The sequence below is a fragment of the Petaurus breviceps genome, unplaced genomic scaffold (assembly GCF_028583685.1).
Source record: "Petaurus breviceps papuanus isolate PSGF00001 unplaced genomic scaffold, PetGlider_PUasm1.0 176, whole genome shotgun sequence".
NCBI lineage: Eukaryota > Metazoa > Chordata > Mammalia > Diprotodontia > Petauridae > Petaurus > Petaurus breviceps.
Window position 1 is genome coordinate 17,694,059 of NW_027185771.1, and position 21,076 is coordinate 17,715,134.

Below are 21,076 nucleotides of genomic sequence, written 5' to 3' on the forward strand. Positions count from 1 at the left end.
GGTTGCTGTGATAGATTCGACTTTCTGGTGTTTGAATAAATGTTTTGGTTCTGTCTTTCATGTGGAGAGTCTGTTACATTTTGCAATTCAGAACTACACCAGCATATTCATAGCCACAATGGGCACTATGAATATCACATTGGTGTTATAAGAGGAGACCTTTGAGAATGGAGAGAAGACCTTTGATGCTGGCAGAGTTTCTGAGCTGTAAAAGCAAACAGAACTACAGGGGAGAAACCTGCCTATGAGAATGAGGCTTAGCTTAAGACCCTTTTAAGGGCTGTTAAAGTGAACTGAGCTATTAACACAAAGCCTCTGGACTTTGGAGATGAATTGAGATGGTGGTTTTGGTAGTACCTGTTGTTGCCCTGTTAAGTTTTGTTTTCCCAGAGGCAGAAGCTGTGGTCAGGAGGCCCTGGAGCCTGCTGTTAAGCAGAAAGGGCTTAGAGTGGAGCAGTCCCCATGAGCTGAGACCTGGAGCAGAAGTGGAGAGCTGCCTGCATATGAATCCGAGTGAGAGTAGGGAGTGGTCAGTCCACAGAAGAAAAGCCATGGGACTTGGAAATCAACCTTGAATCAAGATGAAAGAGGACTTGGACACTTGGTATTAAAGGGATTATTATTACAGTGACCTAGGGATGGATGGTGTGGTATTTTCTGCTACCCCTTAAAAGTGTGTTGTTCTAGGGAAAACCCTAACCTGGGACCCTCCTGATTTTGGGGATGCAATGATATATGCTATGTAGAGTGGTGTGCTAGGGAAAACCCTAGCCTGGGATGCCCTGATTGTGTAAACAGGTATTTTAGGGAATGCTACTGAATGCAATGATATATGCTATGTACCATATGACATATTAAATGTTATGAGATTGATAAATAGATACATACATACATACATGTGTATGTATGTATTTGATAATATGTTTTGCTTAATGATGTTTTTATGAATGTTATGCTTTATTGAACATTGTTTAGTTTATTGCTTAATAGAGAGTTCATTATACTATGCAATTAGACCTTTAAAATTATTCACAGCAGCAGTCCTCAGGTGTGCTGCCATGATTGGCATTACACTCTTCCAGCTCTAAATCAATCATTGAGCATTAATTCTTTCCTTACCAAGTACACTAGAGATACAATGACAGAAAATGAAATCATCTTCACTATAGTTCAGTGAAAAGAACTAGGGATTTTTTTCCTTGAAATAGGGTGAACTGACTGGTCTCATCAGATTCCCACTGTCTCAGGACTGGAAGGTCTCTTTCAAAAGAGATGACATTGGTAAAAGTGTTTCCATTACACAGTGCCTGGAATATAGGAGGCACTATGTTAATCCATTTTTTTCCTTCTGGATATCAATTAAATTCTTCTGCCATAGAAGTAATGAGTAAGAGTCAAAACATTTCACTCAAAACTGTACTACACTTCAATTCAGACCAAGGAAATACTCAAAGGAAATGATTGGGTGCTACTGGTCTGCAACAATTGTAAAATGGGTTATGCTTAGAGATCACAGCTCCACCCGGGATTTTTCGGGCTGTAATTCCTTCATCTTCTGAGGCAAAGTCTTAGTCCAGAACTCAAACTTATCCTTCTTCAGGCTCTTTCCCACAGACAACTGCAAATTCAGCTGTAGGTACTCTTCCTTCTGGTCATAAACTGGCCAATGAATAAGGTCTGCACCATTTGGGTCCCTGGGGTAAAAAAAAAAAAAAAAGAAACAAACATTTAGACAAGAAAGGGGCCACTGCATTGACAAGTTTAGCAAGCCACCATCAGCTCAGTCTGGAAACCAAGTGATGAACCTGAAGGTAGGATTCAGCAGACAGTGGTAGCACCCATAGAGAGACTTGTTCATCCATCTTTAATCAATTTGGTATTCATCTTTCTTGTTGAGCTTTTCTAATGTACCCAAGGTGAAAGGTCCTCAGGGTGAAAAGACTAAAATAGGGAATAAGTAGCTAAGTCAGGAATTGAACTCATATCACTGGACTCCTTTTTAATGGGGCAACTAGGTGGTACAGTGGATAGAGCCAGACCTGGAGTCAGGAAGACCTAAGTTCAAATCCAACCTCATATATTTAGTTACTGTGTGATCCTTGGCAAATTACTTCCCCTCTTTGACTCTTTTTCTTCATCTGTAGAATGGGCTAGAGAAGGAAATGACAAACCACTCCAGTATCTTTGCCAAGAAAACTCCAGATGGTTTCACAAAGAATCAAGCACAACAATATTGGACTCCAAATCCAAGGCTCTTGCCACTACCACCTGTCCTAATGCTTCCCAAAGGAGAAGAGAAGTCACTAACACTCCAGGGTGATGGTAAGGGCCAAAAGAGTTGCTAATCTTTCTTGTTTTCCTTTCAAGATGCCCATGTGTGGGTGAGTCTGACAGAGCAATGCCTCCCCCAACCCCGGCCAGGAACTTGGGGAAGGGCTTGTTCACCAGACCTTTCCCCTAGGTTGAAATAACATTTTTCCTGAATAAATTTCAATCAGGAAACTTCTATGTAAATGGGAAACCTTTATGTGCCTAGGAACAAGCATTACCCCACAGGGAAAGCGTTGGGAGCCCAAAGGGCAGCTTTCTCACCCATTACGGGCAAAGTTCGCCCAGTAGCTCATCATTCTGTGGCTCAGGAGTTTTTCCTCTTCTGTTGCCTCTCCTAAAACTAGGAACAGAAGAAGAAACATCTTAGTTAAGGTCAAAATGCAGACCCAAAGGGCTCCTTTTCTCTAGTTCCCAGTCCAAACCACCCAATCAATCCTGCTCTGGTCATTGACCTTATCTTCTTCCAGTAGTTTCCTTCATGTCACTCCCCTCCCAGAGGACCTCCCAAAGTTCTTGTTGGCCTTCGCTGTCTGACTCCATAACTGGGTCTCTCCCCAAAAAACAAAGTGGTCTGGACTAGAAATCAGGGAGACCTGAGTTCTAATCCAACCTAAGACACTGACTAGAGAAGTAATTCTGGGCAAGTCACTTTAACTGCCTTTGTTTCTTTGTTTGAAAAATGGGAATAATAATAGTATTTGTGCCCTAGGGTTGTTGGGAGAGTAAAAAAAGAGAGAGAACATTTACAAAGTACTTTACAAAACTTTTAAAAGTATTACATAAATGCTATCAGTATTATATATGTATTATTACGTACTAATTATAATATAAAATGTTGTAATAAAGTATATTATAATTTCATGTTTATCATATATAATTATTATAATGGTGTGATTGTTATAAACATTATTTATAATAATTATTATTATTAATCATACAATTATAGTAGTAGTAGTAGTATTCTGAGCTACAACAGAACAGCACAAACTCTGCTAGCTATAAAATCTTTGCCTATGGTCCCTGCACCAGACATTGCCTGTCATTCAAGGTCCCTGCCTGGGCCATGCAGATAATCTCAGCAGCAATAACTGGCCCATAAGGTCATGGTTTCATTGACCATGGCACATCATGAAACAGATAAAAGTATAAACTGGCCTTCCAGTTCTGCCAGGACAGGTGTGAGGAAGTGAAAATAGGGAGAGAAGACATCTAAAAACACAGACTTGGGACCATCTGCAAACATTAAGTCCTAAAACAGCTAAATGTGAGACTTTTGTCCAACAATCAAATAAATAAAAACCAAATAAATGCACTGGTAGAGAAAATGAATCAAGAATAATTGGAGAAAAAGGAGGCAAGGCGGGAAGGAAGAGGGAAGGAAGGAAGGAGGAAGAAAAAGAAAGGAAGGGAGAGAGGGAGGGAAGGAAAAAAGGAGAGAGGGAAGGCTTACAGCACGTTGAACAGATCCTCTGTGCAGGGAAGCACAAGGGCCAGAATCACCCAGGATGAGATGGTGTGACAGGTTAGTGTCTAGATCAGAGGAGAGCATGAGTGTATTGATGAGGTCACCTGGCACTGACTTATGGAAATGTGTTTTTGCAGACCAAAGGCCTAAGTCAGGAAGTCAGAGACTGTATCTTAATCATATTTGTGTCTTCCCCAGAGTTGAAAGGAGGGCTCTGTACGTTGGATGTTCTTAATTACATAAACTGAATTGAACAGAATAGCTGATTCAGTCTCTTGATTGTTTGCCTGAATAATCAAGGGGACTTCCAAGGCTGAGACCTTAATCTCCAATCACTAAGTCAATCAGATAACTAGCTATTAATTATCTCCTCTGTCCCTGGCACTGTGCCAAAAGTTGTAGATAGAAATAAAAAGAATAATTTAAAAAAAAAACTCTTCTCGGGGTACTAGGTCCCTATTTAGTGCCTCCTGGGGGACCTGGTAGGGCAGAAAGAACCCTGGATCTGGGATTAGACCTGCTAACTCAGCGATATTAGATAAGTCTATCCCTCTCTCTGAGCTTCAGTTTCCTCTTCTGTACAACAGACAAAATCCCTCCCTTTCCCCACTGCTACCCTCATAGCGTATTTGGTAAGATCAAATAGTGGTTAGATGATAGGTGAACTAAGTGCTGAATGTGGAATCAGGAAACTGCTAGTTCAGATCCTGACTCAGATCCTTAACTAGCTCTGTGACTCTTGTCTAGCCAAGAGGCACCTTTCTCCGAAGCTGTTTCTTCATCTATAAAATGGGGATAGCACCAGCACCTTCATAGTGCTCTTTTGAGACTATCAAATGAGAAGAGCCTATACAAAGCTCTTTGTAAGCCTTCAAATAGTATATAAATACTAGCAACTTTTAGCTATTATCATTATTGAATGGGCTGATATATGGGAAGGTGCTTTGTGGAAAGGTAAGGCATTATTATTTGGTTTGATATCAGAAAGAATAAGGTAGATGAATCATGGAGAAGGCAGGCCAGAGCCCCAAGGATTCTGCCCCCTCTGCCCCCCACCCCAAGCCATAGCTTTCTGTTCCATCCCATCTCTGTTGTTGCTTACAGGGCACTCCAAAGACAAAAGGCACGTCATCACCATGGTCTGCCTTCACAAAATCTGGCTTCACACCATTAAATATGCTTGGTCTGTGTTGAAATTCATAAAAGTAGACTGGAGAGCTGGGACCTAGGCAAACATAAGAAATGCTGGTGGTTATTGACATGCTGAACATCGGGCAGGGAGCCCAGCCTGATTTCCTCCTTTGAGGTTGGGGCCATCGTAGCTGTTCATTAACAGGCAGGCTCCTGAAGGGCAGCCCCTTAACAAATACTGTCCCAAAACAATGCTGTGAGGCAGGACAAGTGCTGGGGTCTGGTGTGATAGGACCTAGGTTGGAATCCTGGCCCTACCAGTAACTGACTACAAGACCTCAGGGGAATCCTTTTACTTCTCTAAGGCTGATCCTTCAACTGTAATGTGGAGATAATAATCTCTGAGCCTGTGTACTCCATCTGAAGTGGGGGAAGGAAATAAGCATTTGTTGTTCAGATGTTTGTCAGTCCTATTCAACTCTACCTGATCTCTTTTGGGGTTTTCTTGGCAAAGATACTGGAGTGCTTTGCCATCTCTTTCTGTGGCTCATTTTACAGATGAGGAAAGTGAGGCAAAGAGGGTGAAGTGACTTGCTCAAGGTCACATAGCTAGTGTCTGAGATCAGATTTGAACTCAGGAAGAGGAGTCTTCCTGACTCTGGCCCAGGGCTCTGTCCACTGTCTCCTGAAGCTGCCCTATACATAAGCATTTATAGAGCACCGACTTTGTGCCAGATTCTGTGCTAAGTGCATTACAAATATTATCTCACTAGAGCCTTGCAACAACAGAGGTGCTGTTAGCATTTGCATTTCATATTTGAGGAAACTGAGGCAAGCAGAGGTTAAATGACTTGCTCAGGAACACACAGCTAGAATGTGTCTGAGTCTGGATTTGAACTCAGGTCTTCCTGACTCCAGGTCCATGCTGTATCCACTAGGATGAGTTTGTTGTGAGGATCCACAGGGACAATGGATGTAATGTGTTTTATACCAATAAAGCACTCTAGCAGGGGTTCTTGGATTTATTTATATTTGAGTACTTAGATAACTCAATTTCAGTGTAATTGGTTCTCTATCCTAGGTATTTTATTTTCATACATTTAAAAGCTTTACTCTGGGGTGGCTAGGTGGCGCAGTGAATAGAGAACCAACCCTGGAGTCAGGAGGACCTGAGTTCAAATCCAGCCTCAGATACTTAACACAAAAACTAGCCTTGTGACCTTGGGCAAGTCACTTAACCCCAATTGCCCTCCAAAAAAAAAGGCTAAAAAATAAGCTTCACTCTGGAAGGAATCTTTAAATTTCCCTGGACTTCCAAAGGGGACCATGATGCATACCCACAAAAATGTTAAGCGCATCTGCTTATAGAAATGTGGGTTATTATTATTTATTATTAAGATTATTTGTAGACAGTGTTCACACAGTCCCCCACCGTGCTCTGCTTGGTTTAGGTTGAGGGAGGAGAAAAGAAGAAGGAAGGTAAACAAGGTCAGTTTAACCAATGTGAAGGATATAATAGCAAAGCCAGAAGGAAGACCCCACTTCTGCATGAGTGTGTGGGTAACATACACACATTGCCCCAGAGATGAAACGTTCTTAACCATGATTCTGAAAAGGGTCTGTGTCATACTCACTGTGTTGGTATTTGGCCACTTTGAGGGAAGGAATAACAAAGACCAAATCCCCCATCATGTCCTGGAATTGAGCTCGATATCCTCCTGGGTCCTCAGTATCTCTTAAATACTCTTCCATCATCAACTGCCCAAGCTGAGGAGGAAGACCCTATAGGAGACCCAGGAAGAGAGAGAGTAACAGAAAAAGGAACTTACCTGGCAGTAGATTGTTTGGGGATGTTTGTTGGTTGCTTATAAAGAATGAGCAAGGGAGCTAGGGGGAACAGTAGATAAAGCACTGGTCCTAGAGTCAGGGCGACCTGAGTTGAAATCTAGCCTCTGATATGTATCAGCTATGTGACCCTGGGCAAGTCATTGAACCTTGTTTACCCTAGTTCCACATCTGAAAAATGAGAAGGAGAAGGAAATGGCAAAGCACTCCAGTACTTTTGCCAAAAGAACTCACCAAAAGGTGACAAATATTCAGACATGACACATCAACTAAACAATCACAAGGAATAAGCCCACACAACTTTGCCCGCTATTCTCAGGCCCAGAGAATAATGAATTAGGTCCCTTTACAACCTCCCCACCAGGGTCTGCTCTTTCTGGGTTAAATTCCTCAAGAAAATACTAGATGACTAGTTGTTGGGCTTGATGTAGAAGGGATGTGAGGCTCAAGGAAAGGATAGAGCTACAGGGGGTCCCAAGGTCCCTTCCCCACTGTGACTATGAGAGAAGAAAGTCAGAAGGTGGAAGGATCTTCACTGGCTCTCTCCCAGACTATTTCAATGGCCTTCTGATTGGTCCCTGTGCCTGAGATCTCTCCTCACTCCAAGAGATCCTCCACTCACCTTCCAAAGGGATTTTCCAAGCACAGATCTGACCATTTTACTCCCCTGCACCAACTAAGTAAATTCTAGTGGATGCCCATTACCTCTAGGATTAAAATATAAATTCTTCTGTTCAGTATTTAGAGGTTTTAATAACATGGCCCCACCTAGACTTAGTATACATTGTTGCCTCCTCACTCTCTGTGGCTCCAGGTATGCCATCCTTTTTATTCCTCACACTTCACAACCCATCTCTCATCTCCATGCCTTTCCACTGACAATACTCAGCTCAAACAGTACCTTCTATAGAACGTCTTTCTTGCTTCCTCCCTCCTTCGGCTGCTAGTGCCTTACCCCTCCCCCAAGATTTGCTTTCTGCATGTTTTCCATCTAACTCTGGATGCCCAGTTTAGCTCCCTCATAGAATTCCTCAAGGAATCCCTCAAGGGCAGGAACTATTTCACTTTATCCTTGTTAGTTAACCAGTACCTGCAATGTAGTAGATGTTCTTAAAAAAAATTAACTGGTATCTCACCAAAAGTGGACTTTGCAGTGCTGATTCAATACTGTTTTTATCCATGTTTTCCTTAAATCCAGGAGTACCCATTTCCTGTGTAAAGAAAAATGGCACACTGTGAATATTCTTTAGAACTTTATGAAATTTATATATTTTTAAACAATCTAATCCAAGGAAGTAATTTTATCCTTTAAGGAGGAACAAGTGCCATAGATTTGTTTCCGAATTACTGAAAATGCTCAATTGAGAAATTCTCAAGATATTTTGCAAAATGGTCAGAAAAAATGGGGGGTAATTACACAGTACATAATAAATCAGTGGTTGTAGCTTCTTCAGAATGATCAGTGGCCTTAGACAATGACTGATATTTATTATAACACATTCTGCTAGAAATGATGCAGTAGAATTCTATTTTTCTGATGAGTGTAAATAGAACAACTTTGTATTCCTGTGCTCAAGGAAGCAGCTGACAAATGGGTGTTAATATCATGTCATATTTAAAATTAATATCAACCCAATGGCCTTGAGATATGATGACCTGAAATCCATAGGAAAGAGACCTGGTCTCACATCAGAAGGCCCAGGTTCTAGTCCCTGCTGTGTGACTAGAGCTATGTGACAGGAGCTCCTTTCTGGGAGCCTCAGTTCTCTACTTTACAAAATGGGGACAAACATCTTAATGGTCCCTACCTCACATGGGTACATTGAAAGAAACTTTGTAAACTATTAAGTTCTATGTTAATGAAAGCTAGTATTATTCACTGTTCCTTTAAAATAAAGGGACTTGGGGCAGCTAAGTGACATAGCAGATAGAGCAAAGGACCTGGAGCCAGGAGGACCTGAGTGCAAATTGGTCCTCAGACACTAACTAGGTGTGTGACCCTGGGTAGGTCACTTAACCCTGATTGCCTCCAAAAATAAAAAAAAAAATTTTAAATAAAAACCTAAAACAAAATAATGGGAATTGTAGAGGATATTTTAAGAAAAAGGAGCTAGACATAGCTCGAGCATTCTTCTGATAAGATTTGTACATGAAATGGGTCATCCATAGAGAAAATAACCAAAGTTTGAATCACTTTTGATTCTTCCAGGGAAGCTTGTTCAGGGTAACCTTTCTGATTTTAGAAAAGGCAAATGTGCAGATGACACAATGTCAGCAGGGTCTACTAACATATGGATCATGGAGTCGGGACCCAAAAAAAGGCTAGAACTTTGGACCAACCATGGTCACTAGGATCAGACTTAATAGGGACAAAGTCTTACAATCTCTAGATGAGGGAGGCATGGTTAGCTGGCAATTTCTTTGAAAAAGATCTGGGGATTTTGGTGAACCACAAGCCCATAAGGAGGCAACAGGGTAATATGGCAAAATATGGCAACCTAAAAAGCAATGTGATATTGAGGAGTGTTAAGAGAGGCATAGCTTCCAAGGATAAGGCGGTGAGAGTCCCCCTGTGCTCTTCCCCTGGGGAGACTATAATTATCCCTTCCACATTGAGACTTTCCTCATCATGGTTTCAATATGTTGAGGGTAGGCATAAGAAATAAAATGGCAATTTTGGGAGAATTTTGTGGAAGCTGCAGACAATGGGCAAAGACCAACAAATGATACGGAAAAAGTTTAGAAACTCAGGAATACATCAAAAATATGTACAGTATTGTATAATATTAACATATGTTATTCTTTAATACCATAATAACTCAGCCTTTTTCTGTGGTATGAAGGATGGGAGGCCAAAAAACATGGATTTTCCAGATCACAGGGGGCAGTGGGCCCCCAATCTCTGCAATGTAGAAGGGATAACTGTATATCTGGAATCTTTTGCTCACTTCTGAGCATCACGTTTGAGACAGAAAATGTTTTTGAGAAAAAGTGTTTGAGACAGAGAAACTGAAAAGGGATTCTTGATCTTACAATATATGGATGGGTTGAAGGAACTTGCTTTGCTAGTTAAAGAAAATACTTAGGGCAAGGGCAGACATGTTAGTTGCCTTTAACTGTCTGGTGGATGGTGACTTGGAAGAGACATTTAACTAGTGTCATTTTTCCTAAGGTCAGAGGTGGGAACAACAGGTGGAAATAGAAAAAGAAGTAAATTTCTATTTGATGTCATGATGCCCTGTCCAATTGTGAGAGCTACCTAAAAGAGGAAGGAGCTGCCTCAAGAAGCAGTAGGTTTTCCCTCCCTGGAGGTTTTCAAGCAGAGGCTGAACATTTGTCCAGCAAGTTATAGAAAGGATCCTCCTTCAACCCTAGCTTGGACTCCATGGCCATCATGGTCCTGACCAACTCAGAAAGTCTATGATTCTTTACAGAAATATAAACTGTTGAGACCAGAAAGAAACTGGCACAGAATAGGAAATCCTAGAATCTTACCACAGGAAGAGCCCAGCCATATTCATGATTGTTCACACCAACAATGGAAGGAATGTAGTGGAACTCTCCTGCAGCCAGCAACTCTTCTGGATGTTTGGGGAAGAATTGCCCATCAACTACACCAGGGATTATCTTGAAATGCTAAAGAAATAAAAAGAAAAAAAAGCAAGTGTATCTCCACAATCTCCCTTCCAAGTATCACTTTCTTGTCATTCTCATTGTTACCATCTTATTTTTTATCACTTACCTGGACTCTGTTTTTTTTTTCTTTTTTGGAGGCAATCAAGGTTAAGTAACTTGCCCAGGGTCACACACCTAGTTAAGTGTCTGAGGGCAAATTTGAACTCAGGTCCTCCTGATTCTAGGACCAGTGCTCCCTCCACTGCGCCACTTAGCAATCCCTACTTATCTGGACTCTTGAAACGGTTTCCAAACTAGCTTCCCTGTCTCTCCCTATAATTTATATCACACACATGTGCATGAGCATGCACACACATACACACACATGTACACATATACACGTGCATGTGCACCTTTCTCATCTCACATTTGCTCATGACGCTCCATTAAAAAAAAAAACCATGACTCCCCATTACTCAAAGAAAACCTCCAACACTTCAGCCTGGTATTCAGAGCCCTCAATTCTACCTTTCCAGACTTATCTCATACTATGAAGACTCTGACCTGTGCCATGTACATCATGTTTCACCAACAATGGATTCCTGGCTCTCCACTGAAAGTCAGCCCCCTTTTTCTACTTCTCTGCTTTGGTTCACTTCACTCCTCATGGACAGAATGACCTATCCCTCATTGCTACCTCTTGAAATTCTTCACTGCCTTCAAGAGTCAATTTAACTGCCATGTCTTCCAGCACACCTTCTCTGATATGGCCAGAATGACCCTTCCCTTCTTCAGAGGCCCCACCACGTATGCTTGTGACACCCCTGTGGACTTAGGTTCTCTTACCTGTATGTGGCATAAAGCCCTCTCCCCTAAGTAGGTAAGTTCCATCATGGACTTTTCCCTTATCCAAACTTTGTGTCCCCCCAGACCAGACACAGAAGCTGCTCTAGAAATGCTTCTGGAATAAGCAGCAGGAGAGGCCTGGCCTCAAAGGCGACACATCTGGATTCTAGTCCTGGCTCAACCACTAATGGACTTTATAACTTCAGGCAAATTACTTCTCTCTGGGTTTCAATTTTCTCTCCTGAAAAATGAGAGATGAATGCAACTGAATTGTTGTCCAGATATTTTCCCATGAAGCTTCCTCAGATGGAGGGTTCAATTGGACTTTAATGGATGGGGAAGAATTCTATAGACAAAGTGTGGCTACGAGAGACAGCAGGGTGGGGCAGGAAGATGACTGGATTGCAAACTGGGAGATACCTGGGTGTGAATCCCAGGTCTGATGATCATTGACTGTGATGCTGGAGAAGAGGATGAGTTACTGCCTCCAGGCTCCTTAGAGTTTGGTTGTTGCTGTTTAGTTGTGTCTATCTCTTCATGACCCTATTGACCATTGTACACCAATACCAATCCATGGGGGATTCTTGGCAAAGATACTGGAGTGATTTACCATTTTCTTCTCCAGTAGCTTAAGGCAGACAGAGGTTAAATGACTTGCCCAGGGTGACACAGCTATTAGGTATCTGAGGCTGGATTTGAAATCAGGTCTTTCTCACTCCAGGCCAGGTTTTTTATTCACTGAAACCTCCTCAAACATTTAGCCATCTATAAAATGGGAAAGATAATTCATGTGGTCCCTACCTCATGCACTGGTATGAGAAAGGCACTTTATAAACCAGTAGGATAATATGAAGGAAGGATTTTACAGACATAAGACACACCTGAACAAAGGCATAAAGGCAAGAGAATATAGGGAACATTTAGAAGACTGAGGACAGATCCATGCATGCAGGTAAGTAATATGAGATGTCAAAAAAGGGATGGAGGCACAAAATTGTTCTGTACTCTGAATTCTGGGCTTGGGTTTGAGTGAAAGTCAGAAATCCTTTCTTCTCCCATCTCAAAATGAAACTCAGTCTCACAGGCAGAGAATATTCATAAGATTGTAGATTTAGAGCTGGAAAGTACTTTAGAAGACCATCTGGTCCAACCCCCTGATTTTCCAGATGAGGAAACTGTTGTCAAATCAGGTAGAAAAATATAATAGTTTTAGGAATGAATGAAGAAAAGTCAATACACATAAACAGAGAGAGTAATTAAATGAAGGGGCAGCTAGAGGCCACAGTGGACAGAGCACCAGATCTGGAGTCAGAAAGACTCACCTTCCCAAATTCAAATCTGGTTTCATACATTTACTATATGGGATAACCTGGGCAAGTCATTTCACCCTGTTTGCCTCAGTTTCTTAATGTGCTGGAGAAGGAAGTGACAAATCACTCCAGTATCTTTGCCAAGAAATTTCCAAATAAGGTCATAAAGAGTCAGACATGACTGAAAAATGAATGAACAATTTGATGTAATTAGATCTGGTTTTAACACTTAATCTGGCTTTAACACTACTAAGTGAGTATAGGCAAAGAATTCTTTGAAGAAGCACTGCAATGAGATGAAGAAAGATTTTGGTCCTAAAGGCCTGGGGTCAGGGATCCTTCTTGATACTTTTGAATTGTGTGACATTTTGCAAAGTCACTTAACCCTTCAGGGACTCAGTTTCCTCCTTTGTAAAATATATAGTCATTACATCAGTCCACCAATTGTCCTAGGTTCTGGGGATGCAAATATAAAAGCAAATAGCTCCCTGACTTCTCACTGTTACCGTTCAATAGTTCTAATTCCCAAGTCTGTAATTTGGGAATGATATCATACTTGTACTACCAAGGGTACTTTGTGATTGTTGGGAAATTGTTGCAAAATGTGTGAACAAAAATGACTACTGCAAAATAATTGAAATGAGATAATATATAAAATGTATTTTTATGAAAGGAATAATTAGATGAGAGCTATCAATCCCAGAGGATAGAGAAAGCTTCCCACAACTGTGATTCTTTCTTTCTTCCAAAGATCCACAGGGTGTTAGATATGAAATGTGACCAAGACCAGAATGCTGAAGCTGGAAGGATCCACCATCACCACCACCATTACCACCACCATCATCATCATCTTAACATTTATTTAGTGCTTACTAAGTGCCAGGCACTGTACTAAAAAAACAGTTTATAACTATTATCTCAGTTGATCCTCTGATATAATAACAATAACCCTGAGAGGTATGGGTTATTACTATCCCCATTTTACAGATAACAATCTGAGGCAAACAGGTTAAATGTCAGCTAGTGTCTGAGGCTAGATTTGACCTTAGGTCGATTTCCCCAGAATTCTAACCATTGTACCACCTAACTGCATCTTCCGCACTTTAGCTGATATAATGGTAGAGCATAGGGGTAGCTAGGTGTTGCAGTGAGTAAAAGCACTGGCCCCAGAGTCAGGAGGACCCGAGTTCGGTTTTGGCCTCATACACTTAACACACACAAAAACAAAAACAAACAAAACTAGCCGTGTAACCTTGGGCTAGTTACTTAACTCCAATTGCCCTTCAAAAGGCAAAAAAAAAAAGAATGTTACAATTGGGGAAAAAATCTTGTAAAGCAGAATATTGGCAGTGGAAGGAAACTTGGAATAAATAACATTGGAAGCCAGAATGTTAGAATCAGATCTGAAGGGACCATTGCATCTTTAAAGCTATGATTCCATAAAAAGAGAAAGTCTGATTGGAAAGGATTGTGAGATTGGAAAATGAAAGAGCTTAGAACTTTAGAACCTGAAATGTTTAGAACACAGAATGTTGGAAGGTTTCTTAGGATTTAGTATGTCCAGAGTATAAGGAATGGAACTTTAGCATGCAAAAAAAGTTGAGAGCACAGAATGGTTGGTGGTAGAAGAGATCCTAGAAAGCAGAACATCAGAGCTAGAAGAAACCTTCAGACACAGAATACTGGAGGTGGTAATATCCTTGAAGATCATCTAGTTAGGGGGAAACTGAGGCTAAGAGAGTGACATTACCAAGATCTTCACCTCATTCCCACCTAATGAAGGTTGGGTGCCCAGTCCTGCCCTAAGGCAACTCTTCTTGTTACTGGAAGCCTGGCTTCTCAGCTTACATACCTTGGTAATGGCCAGGATCTCATCCTCAGATTTGCTCCTAAGGCACTGAACCATGGAGGCAGAATTGCGTCTTTCACAAGCAGACAGATTGGCAATAACCTGCAAAGAGGCACCCACAGAGAGTTAATATTCTCATAGAGGAACCACTGGCTTGTATCACAATAGAGGAATCATTTTATACTGATCATAAGCTCGCAAAGGACCACTTCTATAGGTGATGCAGTAATAGTGAAAAGGAGACGAAGCTGGAATCTGTCTGACAGCCTAAGGGGGTGAATCCCCCAGTCATGATGATGCTATGTGCGGGGCTCAATTCCCACCAATGGGGATGGGAATGGACAGGGGCAGGTTACAAAGACACAGTCCCTGTTCTGAAAGAGTTTACCATTTGCTCAGGTAGAAAAGACGTAAATATCCCTAAAGGACTGGGGTCCAGAATGTTGAAAAAGACCTGGCATTGGCTCAGAGACCTCAGTTCTGGTCCCAGCTCACTCACTAACTCATAGTGTGACTTGGACAAGCCACAGAATTACAGAACCAGAAAAGCAGAAGGGACCTCACAGATCATTCCATCTAACCTGTACCTGGGCCCCCTCGAGGAATTCTTCCTGCTGTTCCATGAGTGTCAGAAATTAGAATTTAGAGCTAGAAGATATTTTATAAATGATCTAATTGAATACAGTTTTACAGAGGAAGAAACTGAGGCCCAAAGAAGGAAATGCCTTACCAAACATCACAGGCAAAGTGAGAAGCAGGGCCACGAACTGAATCCTTGCTCTCTGTGCCTCAGTTTCCTCTGCTGTAAAATGACAGGCTTGAACTAGATGACCTCTATGGTAACTTTCAGCTTGAACAATCCACTACATTCCAGTGAACCTAATTATAGCCCTGATGAGCCTGAAGATGAATGGGATACCAGGCCACAGAGTTGGGAGGTCAATAAGCCTAAGGAAGGAAAAGGGTAATTGCAATGACAAAAGAACAAGTAACTTACATGCAGAACCATATCTGAGCTGAAAGAAATCAAGCCAGGGAGGATGGCCACACCACTCTCCATGATTGCTCTGTGGAACAAGTCTTTGGACATGGGGGACAGAACCTGGGGAAGCAAAGCACAGCAGAGGGGAGGAGGAAGCACTCATGGGGAGACCAAGATACTTCTGGCTTAGCAGAGACAGAGGAGACTGTGAGTCTGAAAACCAGGGCCATTATTTACCCTGCCACACCCCTAAGTTAGCTCTATAGGACAGTCTTAAACAGGGTTCTCTCTAGGGGACCCTGACCCTTGAGCCCTTTGATACAGTCAGGCCTATAAGAAAGTTAGACAGAAAAGAGGGCTAAAGGGCCTTGGCCATGGTTCTGGACTGTCTGGGTGGTTCAGTAATGGTATGATAAGATGCCTGTGCTCTGTAACCCAGCAAAGCTGTTCCAATGCCCTGCCTCCTTACAGGGTCACATTGTTTATTGATTATGAGAAAGTCCAGGGGTGTTGTTAGGATCAAATGACTTCAAATCCAACAGTTTTTCCCACTATATCATGGGAACTTTCTACTTTCTCATCAGTTACTATTTTTTTTAGCATTATCCTTCCACTGAAGTCTTCCTCCCCTGCCTTATCACAGCCGGGAGGCTATGTCAGTGATGTGCAAACTCCTGGGGGAGGAGGGCTACCAAGCAAGAAGATCTTTACCTCTGAGCCCCCTAACAGATTTTATGTCTGTCATATGAGGGCCAGTCATGCTCAGCTCTCAGAGGCTCATTGGCAAAGGCAGGAGAGAGCAGATCTGCAGCCATAGCTGGTCAAAAAGGCCACCTGGGAAGGCACAGAGAGGCTCTGAGTAGCCTTGGGAAGAGGAGCACCTCAGTGGTGACATTGGGGATACATTGAGCCTTGAATTATTTCATCATTACCCTGTATATTTCTTTTACTCTTACTCAAAGTTGTTATTAAGCCTTTAAAAAGGGATTACTCATCTTCTATCTCCAGCAAAGAGGAAGAAGGGCCTAGATGACTAGTTGGGACTAGGGCAGGGGAGTATAGTGGGATCTCCAAATGAAAGGCAAGGACAGGGGCCAACCTTTGAGAAAGAAGTCAGCAGCCCCAATGGTTCTGAGAGGGGGGAGGATAAGAGAAGAGGAAGAAAATCTCAGGTCCTTCTAGGGGTGGGGAACCTGCAGCCTTGAGGCCACATGTGGCCCTCCAGGTCCTGAAGTATAGTCCTTTGACTGAATCCAAATTTCACAGAAAAAAAAATCCTTTTATTAAGGGGATTTGTTCCATGAAGTTTGGTTTCAGTCAAAGGGCACCACTTAAGGACCTAGAGGGCCACATGTGGCCTCAAGGACACAGGTTCCCCACCTCTGGAGACCTTGGTTTTGGCTACAAGAGACCCCCTTCAGTCTGTGGTGATATCTTTTCCACCTACATGTGAAGAAACACTCATTCCTCCAGCTGACTCGCCAAAGATGGTCACAAGGCCAGGATCTCCTCCAAAGTGGGCAATATTCTTCTGGACCCACCTCAGGGCAGCCACCTGATCGAGGAAACCCCAGTTGCCAGGTGCATGCTCATCCCCAGTGCTGAAAAATCAGATATTAGACAAGTTTGGAGAATTCTGAAGAAGAGCCCCAGGTTCATAGGATTATGAGATTTAAAGACCATCTCCTCCAACCGGATGATGCAATGGGTAGACTGCTGGAAGTCAACCTGGCAGGACCAGTGTTCATCTACTAGTTGTGTGACCATGGGTTAGTCACTTAGACCTCTACCTCAGTTACCTCATCTGTAAAATGGGAATGATAATGGCATGTATCTCTCAGAGCTGTTGCAAGAATAAAATGAGACACTACATGTAAAGTGCTTTCTAAGCCTGAAAGGACCATTCAAATGCTAGCCATTGTTGTTCTTATTACACAGATGTAAACTGGTGAGACAGATCTTGAATCCTCCCACTGCAAGGACTCTCAGTTGCAGGACTTTTTAGTGGCTCCCTGGGCCTTCCAGGCAGAGCCTCCACAAGGCTGCTTTCTTCCCTTCAGAGTTTATAACAGCACATACATTTTGAGATAGTTGGAGATGGGAAACTGTAGATCTCTGGTCTGAAGACTGGAAGTCAGAGTGAAGACAGTAAGAGAAATGAACCAAGCTGTCTAGCCATAAACAGGAGATGTACAGGATGATAGCTCCTGGGGATGGATGGATGATGCATGTATAGATGGAAAGAAAGATGGATGGATGAGTGTACCAGCAAAGATTTTTGAGAACAGAGGAGAGACATGAGCAAGTTTGTAGATAGTGGGGAAGCAGCTAAGGGTGGGGGGAGGGGGAAGAAGCAAAGAGAGAGACAGAAAGATAGAGACAGAAGGCCAGGATAAAATGGGATCACTTGCGCATGTAGAAACCGTACACTTCGTAAAGAAAGGATCCACTTCCTCATGAAAGACAGGGGTAAAGGAGGAGATATGAACAGAAGACATGTGACCAATATGAGATAAAGAAGAGGGCCTAGAAAGGGGCTCAGCAGATGGCTTTTTTTTTTTTGTAGCAAAGTATGAGACAAGGTTCTGAGATAAGACAGGGAGGAGAAGAGGAGCCATGAGAAGTCTGAGGAGGGATGCAAAAGTTTAGAAAAGCCACTGCGGTGAGTGAGACCGTGAATTTATTATGGAGGTACAAAAAGATTGCCTTGCCACAGGGAGGACCCAGTTAAGATTGCTTAACGTTAATCTTAATGGACCAGGCAACACGGAATCGTGATTTTCTCCAGCTTCATTCAACAGTTGGCAAAGAAGAGCAAAAGGAGTGGAAGATGGGAGTAAACCGAGGCTCAGGCCTGTCCTGTGAAGACTTCCCAGAAATGGAGTCCTGGCTTATTTGGAAGAAGTACAGAACTTGGAACCTCCTCTTCCCTTCTCTTTCCTGGCACCTCACTTTCTCCTCTAAAAGTTTCTCTGCAAAACCCATTCTTTTCCGGGGGGAACTTCCTGGCTTTTCGCCCTACCCACCAGTTGTCTCTTAGGCAAAGAGAATGAGACAACTAGGACTAAAAATTCCAGGGAGACTCCTAAGGACGGAGAACAAGATGCGTGAGACCAGGCAACGAGAACAGGGTCAGCTAGCGCTTCCTCCCCAACCAATGGGAGAGAAGGATAGTCATAAATGTGAACTCATGTCTCAGCCAATGAGAGAAAGGAATAGTGGCTAGAGACGCTGGGCGCCAAACTGCTGGCCACACCTCCCCACCAATGGGGATGAGAAATGACCCCGCCAGCCGGAGAGTCCTGCCCCCTCGCCAATGGGAGGCAGGACCGCCCAAGCCTTTCCCCCCTCCGTCTTCTGCACTGTCCCCGCCTTTAGACTGTGAGCCCTCCCCTCATCCAATGGGAACGGACAGAGGAAAACCCGGTCCTACTGGACGGGGGTTTAAAACCCCCATTTGCTCCATACCACGGGCCTCCTTCTTTTGAATCTCCTTGGTGAAGGACCCCAGGGAAAAAGAAAAATTACACCTTCCTGCTCACCACAAGCCTGCCTCTGATTTGGTTTCTTTGAGTAAGTGGTCCTTTTGACCCACACAGTAGAGAAAAATTTGCCACAGGATAGGGGGTCAGTGTAGAGATGAAGCGGTTCCCTACGGGATTAAGATGGGGAAGGGGAGAGAGTGTAACCAGGCAGGGGTGATGATGGCCTGGGAAAGAAGGAGGGGCGGGGGGAGTGAAGGTCAAAGTGAGGGTGAAGAGCAGGGTTAGGGGGTACATGGCAGAGAATGGGGTGGAATGATGAGATTATAACAAGGTTAAATTCCTTTATTTAGAATTGAGAATTTTAATGAACATAAAACACTCAGGAGGCAAGGTGAAATCATTATACCATCTCTGTATGTAGCTGAGGTGGGGCGGAAGACTGAGTCATGAGGAGTGAATACACTGAGGACTGAGATTGGTGAAGGGAAGTTCCTCAGTATGAAGGAAGGAGTTGGGAGAGAGAAAAAGCTGTAAAGAAGGCTCTGAGCTCATTGAGAAAGCAAGGGGAGGGTCCCAGGGGATGGTAACCGCTACTAGAATCATGGTTGGGTGATAAATATGAGTTGAATGGACCTCAAAGGAGAAGTTCCTGAGTGACATGGCAGAGGGAGAGGATATTTAGGTTTCCCAGTAATGGAGGCATGAGCGGAAATGCAAACAGTTCTGGGGAGGGTCATCAGGACAAAGTGAGGGTTTGGTGAGTGCACGTCGGTAGAAGTGGTAAGAAATGGAAACAGCTTTGTTACCCGTGGAACAGGCATTCCAGAGGGCACAGTGAGACAGATAACTTTAGAGGAAGGCATTACAGGAAATCGGTACTTGGGAGGCTAATGGAATCGTGAACTTTATTATAGCGCAGAACAGCTAGCTGGGACTAGGTTAACACAATAGGACCATCTCGTCTTCTTGTTATGTAACCCCAGCACTTAGTACATTGCCTGGTGCTTAATCCATGGCTTATATATCTACCTACCTGTTTACTAGTCAATGATCTATCCGCCCACCCATCTGTATATATTTATCTATCTATCTATCTAGAATCTGAGGCCAAGGAAGAAGTGAATTTACTGGTCATTAGAAGCAGGACCATAATATGAAACTGGGTCCTCTGGTCACAAATCTAGTGCTTTTTCTACTACATCTTGATTAACTTGTGGGGAAGGCAAGAGATATGTCATCCAGTCAGAATTTATATTTGTCGTCATTCAACCACTCAGAGATGTGGAAATTCATCAGAGAAAAAATATTTGTACTCACATTTTACTGGGGTCAAAGCTCACCTGAAGAACCCAAGGACTCCCAGCCTGTACTGGATGGTGACCACTACCACATTCTGGGAGGCAGACAATACAGAACCATCATGCACGGAAGCACTTCCCAAAACAAGAGCTCCACCATGGATCCACACCATCACCTGCAGAAATTAGACATGGTTTTCCTTACAGGAACAAATTCCACCAAGCCTGGCTCTGCTGCTCCCTTGCTATCTTGTGACCAATGATACAGTTGCTCTAAATGTGAATGAATTCACTTATCAAGTGTAATTCAAGAGTTGACAGAATATGTATCAGAGATCCACTCCTGTAAAAGCCCACTTGACTTGACTCAGAGGCAGGTCAGATCTTCCTTGCAATCTTCCCAGCTTAATCTGCTCCCTAAGGTCCTCCTACTGTGAAATATGCACAAGAAGTGAGAGTGGATAGGGGGCACAGTGAATAGAGCACTGGCCCTGGAATCAGGAGGACCTGAGTTCAAATTCGGCCTTAGACGTGTAACACACACACACAAACCAACCATGTGACCTTGAGCAAGTCACTTAACCTCAATTGCCCTACCTTCCCCCCTCCAAAAAGCAAAAATATATATATACACACAGGAAGCACAACAGCCTCTCTTAAAGGATCCTTGCTCCCCCCCAAAACAAGGAAAGGAGGCAGGACTCCCTTCTAAGGGAAACAGGTCAAACCAGACAAACCCAGGATGCCCCAGGGCAATACGTTCATCATCACCCTGTCAGTGTTTCAACTGTGGCCCAGAGAATCTTTCTATATAACAGCAACTGCTCTCTCAAAGTCAAGAAAAACTGCTCAGAATAGATTACCAGCACTAAGTTATGCCTTCTATTGGGTCTTTAAAAAAAAAATTATCCTATTTTTA

At 42.9% G+C, this 21,076-nt stretch overlaps 1 protein-coding gene and 1 long non-coding RNA gene across 5 annotated transcripts in view; one reads left to right on the forward strand and one right to left on the reverse strand.

The window, feature by feature from the left end:
* Positions 1 to 1,176: 1,176 nt before the first annotated feature.
* Positions 1,177 to 21,076, reverse strand: part of LOC138159443 (cocaine esterase-like) — a 65,905-nt gene continuing 46,005 nt past the window's right edge. For all 4 annotated transcript variants that reach the window (XM_069085802.1, XM_069085801.1, XM_069085800.1 and 1 more), the window contains 10 exons: positions 20,200 to 20,333; positions 16,822 to 16,975; positions 15,390 to 15,494; positions 14,396 to 14,494; positions 10,268 to 10,408; positions 7,909 to 7,983; positions 6,562 to 6,709; positions 4,899 to 5,021; positions 2,593 to 2,671; positions 1,177 to 1,694 (listed from right to left, as the gene is read on the reverse strand). In XM_069085802.1, coding sequence (XP_068941903.1) covers positions 1,511 to 1,694; positions 2,593 to 2,671; positions 4,899 to 5,021; positions 6,562 to 6,709; positions 7,909 to 7,983; positions 10,268 to 10,408; positions 14,396 to 14,494; positions 15,390 to 15,494; positions 16,822 to 16,975; positions 20,200 to 20,333 — 1,242 coding nt within the window. In that variant the 3' untranslated portion in view covers positions 1,177 to 1,510. The remainder of the gene's footprint in view (positions 1,695 to 2,592; positions 2,672 to 4,898; positions 5,022 to 6,561; positions 6,710 to 7,908; positions 7,984 to 10,267; positions 10,409 to 14,395; positions 14,495 to 15,389; positions 15,495 to 16,821; positions 16,976 to 20,199; positions 20,334 to 21,076) is intronic.
* LOC138159449 (uncharacterized) overlaps positions 17,988 to 21,076 on the forward strand; it is a 20,154-nt gene continuing 17,065 nt past the window's right edge. Inside the window, exon 1 of the long non-coding RNA XR_011167899.1 lies at positions 17,988 to 18,947. This is a non-coding gene — a long non-coding RNA (uncharacterized lncRNA). The remainder of the gene's footprint in view (positions 18,948 to 21,076) is intronic.